Below are 21473 nucleotides of genomic sequence, written 5' to 3'. Positions count from 1 at the left end.
TTCACGTGTGCAAAAAGTGAGTAACGGATATTCTAACCAGGATTAGAGGGGCCCTGCCTCCAGCCAGGTGGAGGAGAGGGACAACCGAGTCTACTGGACAGTGTGGATTCGATGGTCTGGCACATCAGATCCACAGGAATATAAAGCTCTAGTAAACACTGGTGCACAATGTACCCTAATGCCATCAAGTTATAAAGGGGCAGAACCCATCTGTATCTCTGGTGTGACAGGGGGATCCCAAGAGCTAACTGTATTGGAAGCTGAAATGAGTCTAACCGAGAATGAGTGGCATAAACACCCCATTGCAACTGGCCCAGAGGCCCCGTGCATCCTTGGTATAGATTATCTCAGGAGGGGGTATTTCAAAGACCCAAAAGGGTACCGTTGGGCCTTTGGTATAGCTGCATTGAAGACGGAAGAGATTGAGCAGCTCTCTGCCCTACCTGGTCTCTCCCAAGACCCTTCGGTTGTGGGGTTGCTGAACGTTGAAGAGCAACAGGTGCCAATTGCCATCATGACGGTGCACCGGCGGCAATATCGCACCAACCGAGACTCCCTGATACCCATCCATAAGCTGATTTGCCAACTGGAGAGCCAAGGAGTGATCAGCAAGACTCGCTCACCCTTTAATAGTCCCATATGGCCCGTGAGGAAATCTAATGGGGAATGGAGACTAACAGTAGATTATCGTGGGCTGAATGAAGTCACGCCACCGCTGAGCACTGCTGTGCCAGATATGTTAGAGCTTCAATATGAACTGGAATCAAAGGCAGCTAAGTGGTATGCCACAATTGACATTGCTAATGCATTCTTCTCCATTCCTTTGGCAGCGGAGTGCAGGCCACAGTTTGCTTTCACTTGGAGGGGCGTCCAGTACACCTGAAATCGACTGCCCCAGGGGTAAAAACACAGCCCCACTATTTGCCATGGACTGATCCAGACTGCACTAGAAAAAGGTGAAGCTCCAGAGCACCTGCAATATATTGATGACATCATTATATGGGGCAACACAGCAGAAGAAGTTTTTGAGAAAGGGAAGAAAATAATCCAAATCCTTTTGAAGGCTGGTTTTGCCATAAAAGAAAGTAAGGTCAAGAGACCTGCGCAGGAGATCCAGTTCTTAGGAGTAAAATGGCAAGATGGGCGTCGTCAGATCCCTGCGGACGTGATCAACAAGATAGCAGCTATGTCCTCACCGACCAATAAAAAGGAAACACAGGCTTTCTTAGGTGTTGTGGGCTTTTGGAGAATGCATATTCCAAATTACAGTCAAATTGTAAGTCCTCTCTACCAAGTTACCCAGAAGAAGAACGATTTTAAATGGGGGCCTGAGCAACGACAAGCTTTTGGGCAAATTAAGCGAGAGATTGTTCATGCAGTAGCTCTTGGGCCAGTTCGGACAGGACAAGATGTTAAAAATGTGCTCTACACTGCAGCTGGAGAGAATGGCCCTACCTGGAGCCCCTGGCAGAAAGCACCTGGAAAGACCCAAGGCCGACCCCTGGGGTTTTGGAGTCGGGGATATCGAGGATCCGAGGCTCGCTATACTCCAACTGAAAAAGAGATATTGGCAGCATATGAAGGAGTTCGAGCTGCTTCAGAAGTGGTTGGTACTGAAACACAGCTCTTCTTAGCACCCCGACTGCCAGTGCTGGGCTGGATGTTCAAAGGGAAAGTTTCCTCTACACATCACGCGACTGATGCCACATGGAGTAAGTGGATTGCACTGATCACACAACAGGCTCGCATAGGAAACTCCAGTCGCCCAGGAATTTTAGAAGTGATCACAGACTGGCCAGAAGACAAAGATTTTAGAATGTCGCCAGAGGAGGAGGTGACACAGGCTAAAGAGGCCCCGCTGTATAATAAACTGCCAGAAAATGAGAGGCAATATGCCCTGTTCACTGATGGGTCCTGTCGCATCGTGAGAAAACATCAGAGGTGGAAGGCTGCTGTATGAAGTCCTACATGACTAGTCGCAGAAACTGCTGCAGGAGAAGGTGAATCAAGTCAGTTTGCAGGGGTGAAAGCCATCCAGCTTGCTTTAGACATTGCTGAAAGAGAAAAGTGGCCAGTGCTCTATCTCTACGCTGACTCATGGATGGTGGCAAATGCCTTATGGGGGTGGCTACAACAATGGAAGAAGGGCAACTGACAACGCAGAGGTAAACCCATTTGGGCTGCCGCACTGTGGCAAGATATCGCTGTTCAGATAGAGAAGCTAGTGATAAAAGTACGTCACGTAGATGCTCATGTACCCAAAAGTCGCGCCACTGAAGAACATCAAAACAATCAGCAGGCAGATCAGGCTGCCAAAATTGAAGTGTCTCAGGTGGACCTGGACTGGCAACGTAAGGGTGAGCTATTTATGGCTCAGTGGGCCCACGATACCTCAGGCCATCAGGAGAGAGATGCAACATATAGATGGGCTCGAGATCGAGGGGTGGACTTGACCATAGACACTATTGCACAGGTCATCCACGAATGTGAAACATGTGCTGCAATTAAGCAAGCCAAGCGACAAAAACCCCTGTCGCAGGGGGGGCGATGGCTGAAATATAAACAGTGGGAGGCCTGGCAGATTGACTATATCACACTCCCACGAACACGCCAAGGCAAGTGCCATGTGCTTACAATGGTGGAAGCAACCACTGGATGGCTGAAAACATACCCTGTGTCCCATGCCACTGCCCAGAACACTATCCTGGGCCTTAAAGAGAAAATTTTATGGCAACACGGCACCCCAGAAAGAATTGAATCGGACAACGAGACTCATTTCCGAAACAACCTCATAGACACCTGGACCAAAGAAGATGGCATTGAGTGAGTATATCACATCCCTTATCACGTACCGGCCTCCGGAAAAATTGAACGATACAATGGACTGCTAAAAACTACATTGAAAGTGATGGGGGGTGGAACTTTCAAACATTGGGATACACATTTAACAAAAGCCACCTGGTTAGTTAATACTAAAGGATCCGCCAATCGGGCTGGCCCTGCCCAACCAAGACTTCCACATACTAGAAAGGGATAAAGTCCCTGCAGTGCGCATGAGGAGTATGTTAGGAAAGACAGTCTGGGTTAGTCCTCCCTCAAGCAGAGGCAAACCCATTCAAGGAGTTGTTTTTGCTCAGGGATCTAGGTACACCTGCTGGGTGATGCAGAAGGATGGAGAAGTTCGATGTGTACCTCAGGGAGATTTGATTTTGGGAGAGAATAGCCAGTGAATTAGACTGTATAATATTTAACTGCTAAATAACCTGCCAATGTATGTCATTGTAACTATAATGTCTATATGCCATATCAAGGGTATTACTGTAAGAATTACCCAAATGACTGCAGCATGGACTTTAAAACTGAGCGAAGTACAACAGCAATAGAACTTGAACTGGCACCCAGCAATTTCCTCAAGATCAACATCTTCGACCTGCAGACCAAGGGCGTGAGTTGCACCAAAGGTACTAGCCGCAAGTTCCAGAGGCAGCATGCAACAACCCAACATCTCACACCATCTCTCTTATCCTGAAGAACTGTTACAACAGATGGAGTCCCAAAGTCATGGACTAAATAAATCGATGGACACATTAGAGGAATAGCCCATAGGCTAAAGGAATACCATTTGTGTGTGTGTGTGTGTGTGTGCAGGGGGGAGAAGAACAAGTTCATATACTTATATATATATAAGACAAGGAAAGTGGTAGTGGTTGATTGGAAAATGTAAGATCTGGGCATGATGTAGATGGTATAGAATAAGGGGTGGATAATGTCCTGGGTTCAGCTGGGATAGAGTTAATTTTTACAGGAACCTGGGAGGTGGGGGGCATAGCCGGGGCAGCTGACCTGAACTAGCCAAGGAGCTATTCCATACCATGTGACATCATGCTCAGTATATATATAGGGAGCGGGCCGGGGGGGTGGATCCTTCTTTCGGTGGGGGAAGTGGCGGAGCGTCGGGTCCCGGGTGGGGAGCAGTTGCACTGTGCATCACTCTTTTTGTATACTCGTTCATTAGTACCGTTGTTGTTGTTGTAATTCCTTTGTGTTGTCCCAGTAAACTGCCTTTATCTCAACCCTCGAGGTTCCAGGTTTTTTTCCCTTTTTCTCTCCTCCGTCTTCCCCCCATCCCACCGGAGGGGGGCGGTAGGAGTGAGCGAGCGGCCGCGTGGTTCTTTGTTACCGGCTGGGCTGAAACCACGACAGGGTCACATGGGAAGCTTAATAGGAACATACGAGTAATCTCAGAATTTTCTCTGACTGTTCAGGACAACAAATTTGCAAAGGTTCCCATTAAAGATGTAGTATTCTCTTTCTTGAAGACACAATGAAAGGGAAAACTCATGGCTGCCTTTAGAATGTAGCACTGCACCTTGTAAAACCTGATAAAAGAGTAATACAAAAACCACAGCAACAAATAAAACTACAAAACACCCTAGAAAGACTGAAGAGAAACTTATGGAAAGAAAGGTCTATGTGGGCTTGAGGCCTGAAGGGACAGGTGTAAGAAGTATCTTCTTATTAGAAGATACTCCTACAGTTTTAAACTTAATTCCTACATAATACTGGGAAAAACTTAAAACATATTACCTAAGAAGAAACCTCAAGTACTGCTGCAAGGGAATCATTGCTGCTTGTCTAGGTGCTGCTTCGAATCTGTGGTTCTTTTTCCCTACTGTGATCATCTTTACAGAAGAACTTGGTACATACATTCAAAAATACAAAAGCTCTTCAAGAGCTCAGAGTTTTAGCCATATACTGTGCTGGCTTGAAACACAAAATAGCATGTAAACCCAAGAGAGTAAGTTTGCTATGGTATGTAACTTCACAGTTACCACAGGCTAAAGTCTATGCTTTTTTCCTCCAAGACAAATCTGAAATAACTACAATAATTTAAATACACTGCAGTAACAAGAAGCTATAAAGATCCTCTAATCTATTTATAATATTCTATATAACTACTTAGATATATTTTCAAAATTAATTGCCCATCAGTATTTCAAGCATTTGCTTAAAAACTGGTTTGGTAAATATTTCTAAAAGCACTTCATATGTTACTGTAATTGCACAAAGCAGATTCAAAAGTATGTTTATCTTTGTCAGACTAAAACTCTTATTTTAAAAAAGGCAAAGAGGCACTGGTTTCTGAATTTTCAGCCCACTTTGCTATTGATATCTTTGTCTTAACAATAGTGAAAAATCTTCATCCTTTTTAACAAGCACAACCTTACCAGTTTTCTGTCAGTCTCAGAATTCCAAAAATAAACCGTAATGCAAAGCAGTTCTGATTTTTTTTTCCTTTGAAATAGAAAGACTGAAGAAATGAAACCCATCCCTAAAAAGAGTGGCCTTGACACCACTAGAGGTCACCCTAGGAATAAAATCAGTGCCCTGCATGCACAAGGAGAGCGAACTTTCACGAAACCACTGCTGTTGCTTGACATTTCAAGCACAAATGTATAGAAGAACATAACACAGAGAAACATTAAGCATATCAAAATTATGAATTTCTAAGAGAAATCTTTACCTTATTCTGAGGCCATTGCAAACTGACTACACCACTCTTTTTTTGTGTGTCTGTCTTTTTCCTTTTTTTTTTTTTTTTGCTAAAAGTAGCATAACTTACAGACCGGAAATATGTGAACCCACCTACACGGTTTTAGAGGAAGCATCTTTGGATGCCTAGCAGCACTGGGGACTTCAAACAGATTATTTCTCTAATGTGCTTTATTTGGCCCATACATAAGATAATAATTTTTCAGCACCAGGAATGGTGGTCTTAAAACAGGCCATCTATTATTCTCCATGGACTGTGTTGGATTTGTGTGGGAAAACACAGACTGCCACTTTACTCAGCTTCTGTCATTTTGTGATTGAAAACACTTGTGTGTCTTCATTTCATGGCATTAGTACAGATCAAGGCTTTCCTGCTTCATATGAACAAAGTTAAATATCATCTCAGTTACAAGATGTAAAGTAGTGAAAGAAACTGAGCTCATTTTATTTAAATATGGATTTATTTAAATAAAAGATTAATTCTGATACAAACCAGCAGTTTGGAAGTGCTATGTGCTTTTCATTCACACAGATCACAGCAGATGAGTTCAGGACAGTTATTAACTATTAGCCTAATTAATGTTATATATGTCTGTAAGATGCTGCTATGGTTGCAGACAGAACTATGATACACTTCCTAAATGTACCTTATATCCACACCAGATATAAACCATGGTGGCTCAGCATTTCCAGGGGCATGGGCTATATTGGAAGTGTTCAAAGTCAAATTGGACAGAACTTTGAGCAACCTGATCTAGTTGAAAGATGTCCCTGCCCATGGCAGGAGGGTTGGACTAAATGATCTTCAAAAGTCCCTTCTGACCCAAATCATTCTGTAATTCTAAGATATCTCATTGTGGACAAGTGGGAGCAGCAGTTCCCAATTCTACCTCTTCAGATATGTAGAAATGCATCAGACAATGTATTTGCATCCCATCAGGTATAGGATACACAGTAGTGGCAGCTTCTTGGAGGACCACAAAATAGCGCATTGGAAGAATAGTTTCTTTGAAATTATTTTCTAACACTGGTTGGATTATTCCTGCAGCAGTACCCTGATGCATTATACAGCACTGTCTGTCCCTGCTTTATTCTGCTACTGATCACGCTGTTCTGTTACTTCTAATCAAGGAAAGGTAAGGAAGCAGAATGAAACACACTATAATGAAAACACATAGCAGGGCAAGAACAAGGGCATAAATTGATACTAATATCTTTAGAACAGGTATGTAACTTTGAAAATGTAGAAAAAGATGGTGTGGACAAAGATATAGAGGGAACAAAGATAAGGAGAAAGCTTCCTATGTCTGCTTAAAACAAATACATGTTACAAATCCAAATACAAAAATAGCAGATGCCAAAATCCTTGCTCTCAGGCATTCGCCACACTAAATCAAATGCTGGTATGCATTTTTGGGGATTCGAATATATCTGTTATTTCTGACTCACCCAGTCATTTTATTTTTTATGAGGAATGGGCTTTTTCAAGGGAAGTTTGCTCAAAAAAGAAATTGGGAACAGCTCTTTGAATATCAGCAGAAATACAAAATCTTATTTCTAAAACCCAAGTTACAAAAGCTGGGAAAATAAAATGTTGATAAAACTGGGCCTTAATGCTGAAATTTGTATAAACAATGCAGATTCCTTAAAAAGACCTATATTTGCCATCTTTACCCATGTTAGATTGTACCTAGTTTTTTTCTTTTCAAGTCGGTCTACAGAGAAAATGGAGTTGGACAGAGAGAGATTAATTTGGTCCCAACAAACTTTCTCAGAAGCAGAAAGGTTTTGCCATCTCTTGATGATTTCAGGAGAATCCCAGAAGAACTGATAGGTTGCTACTAGCCCCAATTTCAAAACGTACATAAAAAGAGAAGGGAGGCTCATGGAGAACAAGATGAATAAGAAAAATATTTGAAATGGAAAGCTGCAAAACTGCATTTTAACTAAACTGATAAAGTAACTGCAATTATCAATAAGGAGGGGCATGCTGTGCTGAAGATGCTGCACCACTGGCCACAGACTCTACCATTCATGTTAATTTAGAAAACACATTTCAGACTGCACATAATGAATGACCCTTCTGTGTATGAAGTTTTGTCAGGATCTGTTTGAAGCTGACTGAATAGCCTGGGGGACTTGTAGATTTACTAAATATTCCTGCTGATATGGGCAGATCAGTCAGGAGTACATTCAAGGGTCCTCCCTAACTTCCAGAGCTGACCCAACAGAGGCCTCTACTCAAGGTGTAGTTGAAAAGGCAAAACTACAAGTCTCAGTACAGTCACTTCTGTTATAGAAAGTTCTAGCCTTTGCTAGAATGACTACATCCTCATAGAAACATCTTCCCATTACAATATGTCATAGGATTTCCTACATCACTAGGCAGGTCCAACTTAGGATTCAGTGTTCCCCCAGTGCTGGTGAATAATGTTACATTAGCCTGATTGACTGTAATCATGTTCTGGCAATGCAAAACTGGAATAAAATAATGAAGAATCAGGTCTTGTATTTTACAGAAATGCTAGTTTAAAGCATCTTAAGGTAATGCTTCATTAGAATCATATAAAACATATATTTTTCTTCGACAACATTGCAAACCCCAGGGAAAGCTTTTCTTTCCACCTTTTTTCCATCTTTTCCACCATGCTGGTGACCCAATGTTTTTGCTCTGTCAGTACTTCAGCAGTGTACACATTATTTCATTTTAAATACTGCCTAAAAAATGCAGTTAAGCATGTTACTCTGAAAGATCTTACTTAATAAAAGAAGTTATTTGCATAAGGTATTCTTACAATTAATAAAGATGAAAGTCACACTGAGAGTGAATCCTTGCAATTTTACACAAAGTATCAAATGTTTCTGGTTGTGTACTGAAATATATGGAGCACTCCCTAGCCTCCAATGAAACCTCCCCTCTATTTGTGTCCTTTGTTAACTCCCAGCATATGGTGTTTTAGAAGAGATAGCTAAGAACAATGGGCTAAGTAGTGGAGTTTTCCTTCAATAAGAAATCCACATCTTAAGCAGAGCCATGAGGGAAACAGATCTGCACTGTTTAAAATCCAACTAGAATAACTTCTTAAAGAGTTTTAACCATAAAATGCCTTAAGTTAAGAAAAAAAAAAAAGGCAGCTGGAAGATGTTAACTTGGTTTCTAATTGAAACAATGGTGTTTTATTTCATGTTGGGATTTCAACAGACTCTTAATTAGACTTTTTACTATGCAGTTTTGATTTAAAAATATCTTGATGACATTCTGGTCATCAAGAAGATCCTGGGAGACTTGACACCTGTTACTCCTTGGAAGAACATTCACCCAAAAAGGCAGGCAGGCAAATAATACTCCCCAGCTCATAGAATAAATATTAAGTCAAAATATCCAGGGTGTTTAAAAGAATAATGAAAGGGGAAAAAAAAGTCTGGAAAATACTTTGTGTGGTCCAGACTTAGTGATGATAAGCAGACAGCAATGCTTAAAACGAAAGGCAAAAAACCAAGGGTTACCTGCTATGTTGTGGAATACTAATAGAATATTTACAATGTGAATGTATAGCTGGTAAAGTCACTACTATGTCATTTCCTAAGGACATGAAAAAATTATGCTTACCTATTTTATTAAAAGTAGCTTAGATAGTTATTGAAAACAGCATTTGCAACAGTTTTCTATGTAGTAAGAAATTGGTATACAAGAGCAGACTTTATCATGTAGATAGAAACATACAGTCAGAATACATCATTTTTTGAAACACTGAATAAGGAATTCTCATAAACAGCACTGCTATGATTCATCTTGATGTAACTTCTTGAAGTGGTATAAAATCAGTAAATGGACAGTATTAAAACCTGGAGTGAATTAAAGAAAGAATTCCATGTTCTACTGAAGATACCACCTTTAGATTGAATTTCAGATACTAGAATAGAGTGGAATAGAACAGAACAGAACAGTTGGACGGGACCTACGATGACCATCTAGTCCCATTGCCTGACCAATTCAGGGCTGACCAAAAGTCAAAGTGTGTTATTAAGGGCATTGTCCAAACGCTTCTTAAACACTGTCAGGCATGGGACATCGATTACCTCTCTAGGAAGCCTGTTCCAGTGTTTGACCATCTTCTTGGTAAAGAAATGTTTCCTAATATCAAGTCTGAACCTCCCCTGATGCAGCTTTGAACCATTCCCCATGTGTCCTGTCACTGGATACCAGGGAGAAGAGATCAGCACCTCCTTCACTTCCCTTCTCATACTGATCAAAATAAACTGAGTTTGACTCCTGGGCTTTATTGACATGGGCAGCATTAACCTTCAGTGCTGATTTTTAAATAAAAATAAAAAAGGATAAAGGTATAAAATAATAACATCATCAACAGAGTTTGAGATTCATGGCTAAATTAGAAAGATAAAGGGGAAACTATTTTGCTACACTGCAGTAAATTATTTTCCTGACTTTTGGGAGAAAATAAAGCCCTCAAATTTTCTCTCTCTTATTAAGAGACAAATATTGTTTCCTGTGTTATGTATACATAGAAATAAAACCATCAAGTGCAATCTGGTCTGAGTTAGCTTCATCTTTTATGTGAAGAAGATCCATGAAGGCACATTTTGGGATTCTTTTATGGATCTAGGTGAGGGGGGCTTAAACTGGTATTGACCCAGAAATTTTCTGTCACATTTTAGCTGAAGTTTACTGTCCCAGAAGTGGAATTCTCATATGAACACTCCTAGGCTGTTTCAGTACAAAGTCAGTGGAGTCAGCTTAAAGCATCTTAAACCAAATCTGGATGACTTTACACTTACACAAACAACTTACATAGACACTTTTAGCTTCACAGCTGTGTCAACAGAAACTGCAAGAAATAACTTCTCGACTTCTATAACTAGATGCAAAAGAAATGACCTGTATAGGTCTTCAGTCTCTCTTGGAATAAGGAAAATTAAAAAGGATGTTAGACAGGTTGTGGCAACATGGCTAGAAGCTCAGTCTCAGGACAAATCAATGTCTATTAATAGGAATTCAAATTAGTGTCATCAGAAAGCAAAAAAAAAAAAAAGAAAAATGAGGAGAACTTAGATGTCTCTGTTCTTGTTTTGGTCACCCTGAAAAGAAAGCAAGCCAATCCTAAACCCCCAAACCTATAAGACTTTTGCATTATTTTTCTCACCACACATAAAATTAGATGCGTTTTAAGCCAAATCTCTGGCAAAGCTCACAGAGTCCATGTTCTTTATGGTATGGACTATTGTAGAAATATTGTTGCAAAAACTGTCATAGAAAATACAACCTGACCACAAGCAGATTCAGCCCTGGGAGAGAGCTTGTTGCCCCGTTGTATTCTACTGTATCTCAAATATCTTACCTAGAGCTGCCCTCTGAATGTGCCTCTGGGTTATCTCTCCTTTCAGATGGTCTGTGAAAGGCACAAAATGTAAATAATTAGAATTAAAAATGTCAAAAATCAATGAAGTCATCGCTTATGTCCCATCATTTGAAAATCCTTCTGCTGCTGGCCAATTTAAGGGGATTTTTTGTGATCCACAGGACAAATAGTTTTCTGACCTCTCTCTTTCTCTCTACTGGAAGTAAACAAGTAGGCACAATTTGGCTCTACGTATCCTAAGATTTAACTTTGTCCAGTAAGAAAGACTGAAAATGAAGCTATTTACAAGCACTTTCACAGGATAATGATATCCTGCTGCTAGATACAAAAGAAGTCCAAGTGAGGCTAGAAGACATACAGAATTCTAAATTTTGGTTCAAACAGACTTATAGGTGCTAGCAGTGGAAATGAGATACTAGGTCATCCAGTCCACCTGTTTGCCAGTGAAGAATTGGTTCCCTAGAGTCCATTTTTTCCTGTTTGTCCAGCTCATTTTTAAATATCACATTTGCTAAAGTTTCTGCAAGTTCTACTACTCAATAGAACTCATTGTGTAGATGTTATTGGTCTTCAATCAAAATTTTTCTTTAATTTCATTATCTCCTTGTTCATAGTTAAGCTCCCATGCCCTGTATAATTCACCTTTACCCTTCTTTTATTAATTTCCTCCTTGATCTATGACACTGTTCCAGTTCACCAATTATTTCAAACCATAGATTATCACATGGGAAGCCACTATTCATAGATATTAATGGAACCAATAAAGGAAAAACATAACCCTAAGTGTGCAATTTCAGCAGTATACCTGTTCTGAGGGAGGGTGGGATGGAGGGATGCCTTTCAAGTTTTCAAATTAAAACAATTTCTAAGCAAAGACTTGTTCATAATCTTAACAAAACTGTACATCTGGATACCAGGGAAAGAAAAATAAAAACCCAGTCCATGTTGGATTCACTTTTTTCCCCAGACCTGTGATTATGTATATTACATTAGCATGCATTCTGAATTAAAAATATCCTTTTGCTTACAAGTGAATACTTATAGAGTAAGCTAATCAGAGTAAATTAAAAGCTGCCAAATGCTTAACTGAAGGATGTGAAAACCCATTTAAATTCATAGGTCATGAGAATTATACTGTTTTATAAACACCAAAGAACCATGAAAAATTAAACTTTGGGAATTATGAGAATAAGTCTTAAATATTCAGTAGCATTGTAGAAAAGGTATTATATGCAATATGTTGCAGTATAACAGCCAAGTTCTGTTGTTTTGAATGTTTTTAGAAAACAAAACAAAACAAAACAAAACAAAACAAAACACCCTACCTACTCCTTATCTATAAAACAGATATTGCAGATTTCTATTTTTCTGCACAGGAAGTTTTATTCTTTTCAATTATTTGTATTTAAACCAATGAATTCTTCTGTACTTAAAGTTACCTGTAAATTTAAGAAAAGCCTTCAGGTGAGAAACAAGGTGAAGTGAAAGAACTAACCTCACCTACCCCAGCTATAACAAACAAATCCTCCATCTCAGCTGTACTAACACTCAACCAAAAAACCCGTTCAGTTAAGTAAGCTCCTGATTTCTGTAACTATAGACAAAAACCCCTTGATTAATAATTTTTACCAATAAAAGCCCAGTTAAATGATCAACACTTATGTTATTTGTGCTCTGAAAACATTATAAAGCAACTCAGTTGATGTCAATACTCAGTGAAATGTGATTAAAGGTACTATTTTTTTCCTCAAATTGTTTTTTTTGCTATTCTGGGTATTTAGATCCTTGTATTCTATTGTACTGTATCACACAGGGTGATGTTACTCACTCAATACTGAGCCATGAGACAGTTATGAAACAATTTGTAGTAATCTTGAGATTCTTCTCAATGGATTACCATTAACTTAGGTGCCTCAGAAAGTCATCTATACATTTATCTTCATGTAAGGGTTAAGAAACTCCCTTTCTTAAGCACTGTGAGCTGCAAAAGGCAATGCCCCTATCATTTAAAAAAAAATGGTTCTAGTAGTGAGAATAAGCTGTTCATCAAGAGCCAACTGAAAATAAAGGTAACATACGAGTTCTCAATCCTGTTAAAACATGGTTTTAGTAGCATTATTTCTCTTCCTTTAACTTTGCTGGAAACAGATCATCAGCAATCTACATGTTTTGTATTTCAAGTGCGAATGAGGTCAACTGAAAAAAAGCAAGACAAGTCAATGAAAGTAAGATCGAACAGATAGATAACAGCTTGCAATCAATACAAGTATGTGGAAACGCAAGAATATAGGGACTGGTTTTTAAACGATTATAGCCAAGAGGCTTGACTTTCAGTTACCTAGAATTTACTCTCAGTACAGCTGGGATAGAGACCACAGAGGCTGCAGAACCCTACTTTTATTGCAAGCTTTATTAGGCCAGCCAGCAATGTGGAACTGTCCCAACTGCTCCTTCCTTCCTTCATTCTAGCCTTCGTACACTTCTGCTCCATCCATGACATGGACCATGATGTTGTAAGAAATCTTGTCCCTCTTCTGTTTAGCAGCTTTATGAAAGAATGAGAAGTTGGAACCAGACCTAATCAGAGAGGAACCAAAGAAAACTTCTCCTTCAGCTAGAAAAATAAAAATCCAGTCTTATCATTCTTATAGCAAGAGAGTTTTATTTTTCTTCTATGAATAGAAATAGAAAGGTGACATTTATCCAATTCACATAGTCCAAACTGCCTTTTCAGGGCAGCAAAAACTGAACTACATTTCACAGAAAACTTCCTGAGGAGAAACTGTAATTGTATTATGGGAAAAGTAGCCTAAACAGGAATTCTGGTTCAGAGGACATGATGGTATCATGAGGCACCTGACTATAATTCCATACCAAGACCTAGCCAGATATGATTTAATCTTTCAATTTGTTTTAATCCAATTTGAAATTTGACAGTTTATTTAGATTTCCTTTGGAAAAAACCCCCTCGTTTTTATGTAGAAGCTCTTATTTTTGACAAAACCTTAACATTTTCTGCGCATGTTTTTGATTAAAGTAATCTTTTTCTGTTTTCACTACAAATACTTGTGGGGGAGAATGAATGTTTCTGACCTCTCTACTTTTCTGCCTCTGAGAACACCATCACCCAAATGCAAGGCTTGAAGTTTCTAAGTGACAGAAGTAGGGGATGATTCCAGTACTCTTGCCTGCACAGACCTTCCCATATAAACAAATGGAAGATTTGAGTCTTTAGTACTGCCAGTTCTACAACTTTCATAAACACAAATATTTACCCAAAGAAATATGAAGAATCACATTCTCATAAAAAAACCCCCAATGTCTTCTGATTCCAACAGTGTAAAGTTGTGGACAAGGTAGTGCTTAAATGTGGTTTGCAAAAATTGAATTTAAGACTTGGAGAACATCTCTCAGCATATGGTTAATTAAGTTTTCTGAAGTTTCACCAAACAAGAAGCTAAAAATAGGTCTGCAGCTGATACCAAATAATTTTTTCCAGTGGAGTCATTCTTCATTTGGAGATAACAGTCCCAATAATATGTTGAATGCTGCAACTCCACATGTTTTGGCAAAAAAGTAGTTTTGGGGAATTTAAGAATTCACTCAGCATGCAGCCAGCTGTCATTAAAGCTGTGATAAATCTGTTGGTTTTGGCCTGTGTTTCTGGACACATGTACCATCCTGAGGTATGGAAAAGAGATGAACTTCACAGAACTTCAGCTTTGTGACAGGAGACAAAAGCGAGAAGGGAAATGGAGAAGACAAAATGGAATAGAGAAATCTAATTAAGGCTGATGTAAAGCACAGGAAAGTAACCTATATGCTGACTAAATATGACAGAATCCGTAACCTGAATAATATGGCTGTCCTTTAACTTCTTGTCTTTGTGTTCTCCCAGACTGTTTCAAGGAGCTGAAATTATCTTCCAATTTATTGCAGACAATGAATGCTTTGACAATACTGCATATGCCTCAGGGCAACACAAAAATGAGTATGTTACAATTAAAAAAATATTGATTTTTAAAGTAAGTGTTTTGGTTTTGTTTGAGTCCACATTACAGGTTTTAAAGCTTTTATGTTTTATCAGACCTTCCATATAATACTATTATAAGGTTTCAAAGACTGCTAACTTAAAGGATAAAATACTGGACAAGCTAAGAGAACATATACAAACTTAACTCCCTCCCTTTGAGAATATTTGTTTATTATTGAAGTGGATGGACCTTTAACTTGATGCAGGGTCTCTTCTGACTTAATAATTGACAGGCTGGAGCCTTCATCAATAACCTCTTATCTCTTGTTATCTTTTAATATTTTTCTATCATTTTACATTTTCCAAGCCTGTGTTTAGCTTAAGAAGTCCTTCCATCCAGGAGATCCTGAAACCTTCACACCTCAACTAGGTTGCTGTGTCTTTTTGTTTCTTCATCTTCAAATTCGTTTTGGTGTTACATAAAATATCTAGCAGAATATCCTTTTATGCACCCAGGGAACTTCCGATTCCTGGAACTCACCGTCCATGGCATTTTGCATCCCTAATAATGCTATATGGTCTAAGTGTTAGATCTGTCTTTTTTTCGTGCTTCTCACGCCACCCCACCAGTGAGTAGGCTGGTGATGCATAAGCTGGGATGGGACACAGCTGGGACAGCTGACCCCAAATGACCAAAGGGATATTCCAGACCATATTATGTCATGCTCAGCATAGAAACCTGGGGGAAGAAGAAGGAAGGGGGGACGTTCGGAGTGATAGTATTTGTCTTCCCAAGTCACCATTTTCCTGGGGATGGCTGAACATTGGCAGCTGATGGGAAGGAGTGAAGGAATTCCTTATTTTGCTTTGCCTGTGCATGCAGCTTTTGCTTCACCTATTAAACTGTCTTTGTATCAACCCACAAGTTTTCCACTTTTACCCTTCTGATCCTCTCCCTCATCCCACTGGGGAGGAATGAACAAGTGGCTGTGTGGTGCTTAGTTGCTGGCTGGGGTTAAACCATGACAGGAAATATGTGGGGTTATTGTTTGCAAACGCAATGCCCCTACATATGCAGTTGGACACAGCTATCACTCAACTATGAAGACCTAATCAAGATTCTGGATCTATTAAATTTGATTCATAAAGTTGTGTGCATCTACTTGAGTCAGGTAAGGAGTCCTGCTGAATGAGCACAAATTAAAGCTGTATACTCAGCAAATAATCACTAGAGATAGGCTTTTAGAGACAGAGAGGAGGGTAATCATGTAACTTCCATAAGCCTTGTAGAGATATATTTTTAACTGAGCTTGAGGTCAGAGTTGTACCAGCTTACAAAGGATTTCTGAAAGTAGGAGACATTGAACCCAAATGGAGATATTCAAATAGAGTAACTTCTCAAAAGGGGAGTATTCAAACAGAGATAGTTACTGGAAAACTTACCAGATGTGTTAGATACTTTTGAAAATCTGGTGCTGAAATTGTATGAGAACACAACCTATGATAAAAAGTATCTGACAAAAAGAGTCATGGAATAAAAAAAGATTCTGTTCTAACTCAAAATCCTGCAGCACTAAGAGCAGACAAACTGTTCAGCCTTTCTCTGACCCAGAGAAATCTTTGGGGCAAATTCTGACTCTTCTTTGCAATCTTTGTCCTTCTTGGATAGTAAAAACATGTCAATTGGCTCTATTAGGACAACGAGCAGAAGCAAAGTAGTCTGCACTAGTAACCTGGCTCAACACTATTTCTGATGCAAATGCTTTGTTTTGGGATACATAGTTGGCCAAATCTCCATGTAATCTGACAAGTCCTAACTTTCAGAAAGCCCTTGGAGGCATCAGTAAAGAAAAAACACTATTGCAGCATTCAGAGCCTTCTGACTATAGCGTACACATTTTTCAAGGTGTGAAATGCAGCCCTCATCAGCATTAAAAATATATTAATGACAATACTTGAGGTAACATATATAACCTGCTGCAGCAGATTTCTGACTTTTGTTCACTGAAAAAACATCTGCAGCGGTTTAAGATTTTACTGGCTCTCCTTTCTCCTTTTTCCTCTCCCTTCCCCCCTTCCCAAGGTTTGCTGTCAAAGATTACTGCCCCTACAGCAGAGCAGCGAGAAGCAAAAGCCTGCCTGCGTTCTGGCTACTCCAGCACAGTTTGGCATCTCAGCACAAGCATAGCGGAAATTTAAGCTGTGACACTATCATTGAGTCAACTGGAATGTCTGAAATACCAGTAAACACTCTTTTGCCAGCTGTGCTGGAAAGAAAAGATTGGAGACAGTAAGTGCCAGCAAAGAGATGGAGCAGACCTTTGGGAGCAAGGTAGCTGATAGTATTTAGTAGAACTTATTAGTCAGAGACCCCAGGAAAGATGACAGGTTCAGATTTGGAAGCACAACCCTGACTTCCACACTAAATCCATAGTTGCAAACCACAGTCTAAACTCAGCACATGAACAAACACACTTGGAAATACACAATATTCCCAACATATTCTCATTTTTTGAAGTTTAAACATCACAGATTCAAATGCATACATTTTACTATGATGTAGGATACTGCACATTTTGAGATTACTATTTAAAATACCTGACTGGGGCATGTTCCCTTCCTTGCCATACTCAGCTGAGACAATAACATTTTTTATCAACACATTTAATACCTTCAAGCATGATCAAATTTACAGACAGAAAGCTTATCAGACAGCAGTCTGTCTCTCAATGCTATAGGATGACACTGTATTTGACTTCACTGATTATTCCTTGAGCTACTTAATATATAGCCCTCTAAACTCTGTCTCCATTTCTATGCATTTATTTCTAACCTCCATATTAAGTCTCTTCCACATTTCCTACATGTTCTCCTTAGTTGTGGCCAGATTACATAATGATTTTTCTTCTCACAATGTGATTACTTACACTTTCTGATTGATGGGCATTCCTGTAACTGTTCATTGTTTGGCCTGCATTTCCACAGCACCCTTTATCCCACAATTTTTTTTCTAATAGCCTTTCATACATTCTGGCTGTTACAGAAAAAAATGCTTTGATAGGGCTATACAGCAAAACTGTAGAGAAACTGAATTTATTCTTCTGATGACAGTATTCTGGACCTCTCTCTTCCTCTAAGTACAGGCTGTCATTGGCTGCACAGGCCTTAATTGTTGAGGTGTTCCCCAAGGTCCCATTCATCTAAATGAGGGAAATGCTAGCATGTACCACAGCTCCTATTGACCGAAAGGCACAGGACTCCTTTCCGCAGAAAGCAGAGTATGGGAAGTGGCTAGTGCACATAAATTCCTAACAATTCACATACACAATATTGGGTTATCTAGGATAACCAACAGAAAGTACTAAGGGCTCTGGACTGCAGTTCAACATCTCCTTGAAACTGGAACTCAGAACCTGGATGCTTTCTGAATTTAGAAACAAATGCTCAGACCTCTATTCTACCGTCCCAAGTTTGGCTGTCACTACCCAGCTTTTTTTTTTTAAAGTTGAACTCAATGCTGCCCAGGCAGTTTTAGCCAAGCATGGATGTTTAGCAGCAAAAACACTCCAAGAGACTTCAGCAAAAGGACACATAATTTCTGCATTCTCAATTGGTAGAAGATAGGCAGCTCAGTCAATAAAGTAGTGCTTCTGTATGCACTAGCAAAGTCAGTTTATTGTATTTCAGGAATTAAAGTGAATAGTTATTTTTTCCCTAGATAGCTCTCCTGAATTTAGGTGCCTAAATTTCATTTGAGCTCTACCTTAGATGCCAGAGTGTTATTTTAGGTGCTGTCCAAAGTTAACAAATATTCTGTATATCTATCTCCCTTTCATATGCTGGAAAAGAGACAGAAATTATGCACATCTGAAAACTGTTGCTCTGTTGTTTATCACATATATTTGTTCATGAATTAAATATTAAGCTGGCCCAAAAAGCATGGCTGAAAAGCAATGCCATATGACTAAGGCATCATAATCTGTGAATTTAGTGCTCTAGATGCTCATATGACTAAATGCAGCTTATCTCTTGATTATTTCTGAGAAATTAATGTGAAGAGAAAGAATAAGGAAAATAAAGTCAGAGGAACAGCTTTGTATACTGTTCCTCTCTTTTTATTTTTTTAATGTCGAAATTTAAGAAGCTTAAAAAATAAATAAAGGGTCTTAAAGAATAAACAGGCAAAGTCAAAGACGAAGAGTGAACATATACAAGTATAAGATGGACACAGTTATTTTCTGTTATAATACTGCCTTCATGGCTTTGTAATTTCTATGCAACAATTTGATGTCCAGTTTCATTTTGTGGTATTTTTTTCTGGCCAGGGCTGCCCAACAGAAAATTAAGTATAGAGTTCCAGGCCTCACAATATACTTCAGCTTCATAACCTTTAAAAATTTTTCTCTTACCCAAGAAATTGTCCTGGAACTGAGCTACTTTATTGCTGTGTGAATTCTGGTCAGATGAGACATACTTAGACTGATGTTAGGAATCTGACAGATATGACATAAAATTAAAAATCAAATAAATTAAAAAAACCATGGTGCTGGAGCTGCTTAGATATGCTACCATGTTTTGAGGGCGTGTCAAGGTTTCAGGGTGATGGAAACAAGGTCAAAGTGGGAATGGGTGTATGACTTATTTTTTTAATGCTTATTTACTTGTAATATATATACCAAGCCTTTGAGAAATGGCTTTTTGAGTGTTAGACATATATTAGCATCTCAGTAAAATCTGAAATAGCTTTCTGTAAAGATACAGTATATATTTACTGTTGTGGATGAGCCTAAGTCTGCTTCTTGAATTGCTCAGCAATTTAAAAGGCAACCTGATTCTATATAACTGGCATAATGATGTCATCAGCTCTGAACAGACGTCTTCCCTCAGCCTTAACTAAAGTGTATGAGAACATCTTCATAATACAGCTATTCTATGTTGACTGCCCTCCTTTTGCAACATTCACAAACAGCTGTGGTGACATCACTAGTCCTACATGATTTAGGAACTAGTTTGAAGAGAAAAAACCAGCTATTGTATTTTAGTACATGTAAATATGTATGCCTATACTGCAAATTTGCATGAATGTTGTCCAGATGTGTAAAGGAACTACAAGATCCTATGAAAAATAAATTTCTATGCTCATGAAGGCATATCATTCTTTGACAGTGCTACTCTGAATAAGCTAAGGTCTACTTCTCTAGAGTTTGAAAGTTTGATTCTTCACTCATAAAAAGTCAGGCCATTCAGTACTAAAGACAGACATGATCAAGGAAAACTTTCTGTACAAAAGACTGTAGGATTAAAAAAAAACCCCTCTGATATAGCATTAACTATCATCTAGCATCTTTTTTTTAAAAGAGCAAATTTAATAGCCTGACTTAAGAACTTATTAGCTTAATAAAACAGCAAAATGCAGTGTAGCAATCCAGCAATGATTACCTGTTTTCAGTCTGTAGACAACTTACAAGCAGAAAATCTCTTTACTGAGATGTACTTTTACAAGTTTATAGCCATGGCAGTTCATAGCTTGATTAAATCATTTGAGCTAGGTCCATTTGCTTTTAGTTATTCTAGTGAAAACCTTAAGTAAAAAGTGTTTATTTGGTTTCTTCCTGAGCATAACTTCCCCCCCTGAAAATACTTCTGTTTCTGAAGAACAGAACATAATTTGTAATAATTAGAAAATGAAAATGATTCCTACACATGTAGAGTCCAACACAGATCCAAAGAAAACATTAATATCTTAGGCATGGAGTGACTGTTACACTAATAAGGTTCCTCTGTTTAAAGAATAGCATGTCAGGGGAGCATAATAGAGCTGTTAAAATGAATGCATTTAGTTTGGTATTTTCGGAATAAGTCTTCTGACAAATCGTGCTTTCTCATTCTGAAGACCCATTCAGCCTATGCACTGTCACCCACGGGCATAGCCTGTTGTTTGAAAGTAAAACCAAACATATGTAAGCCAATTTGAAACAATGGACAATATTTAGCATTGGCATAAATATATGCATTGCCCCATGAAGCCAAAAGACTTGTACCTTCCAAAATAAGTTTTCTGAGTGCTGCTGCAAAGATGATTTTATATTACTGAAGATGGTATGCTAGGGAGGAGCAGAAAAAGGGGAAAGACTGCCAGAAAGCTGCTAGGGCTCCCTGGTTCTCTTGTCAGTCTCAGCTCTAACAGAGCAGGGAGGACAAATCTACACCAACTAAGGACTGACAGAGACATAGCATGACATCCTTCCTTTTGTCTTCTCTGACAATTGCCCAAGCATGACCCTGCACTGGAGCAGTAGCAGAACAGACAGCTCTGTTACAACTGCCATCAATCTAGGTGTACCTCTGAAGCGAGGCAAGAGTTAAACCTATAATATTTACATTGCCTACAGTAAGTATAGCAAAGTTGGATTGTCTCTCCTGATTTCAGAAAGGCACAGTAATGATTTACAGGCTATTATAATAGAGTTTATGCTCTTGTCTGTGTTTTCTCTTTGTTTGCACATCTTACCATCAGTTTTCTGGGGACTCTCATTCAGCTGAAAGTATTACTTTATTATTCATTGCTT

The 21473-nt window shown here is 39.0% G+C and overlaps 1 protein-coding gene across 1 annotated transcript in view; it reads right to left on the bottom strand.

Annotated features, from left to right (window-relative positions):
- KIF6 (kinesin family member 6) overlaps positions 1–21473 on the bottom strand; it is a 202269-nt gene that overhangs the window by 26551 nt on the left and 154245 nt on the right. The window contains exon 16 of the mRNA XM_075042931.1: positions 10911–10961. Within this exon, the coding sequence (XP_074899032.1) occupies positions 10911–10961 (51 nt within the window). The remainder of the gene's footprint in view (positions 1–10910; positions 10962–21473) is intronic.

The sequence above is a fragment of the Buteo buteo genome, chromosome 12 (assembly GCF_964188355.1).
Source record: "Buteo buteo chromosome 12, bButBut1.hap1.1, whole genome shotgun sequence".
Lineage (NCBI taxonomy): Eukaryota > Metazoa > Chordata > Aves > Accipitriformes > Accipitridae > Buteo > Buteo buteo.
The sequence above is the reverse complement of the archived record's forward strand: the minus strand, read 5'-3'. Positions and strand labels throughout refer to the sequence as shown.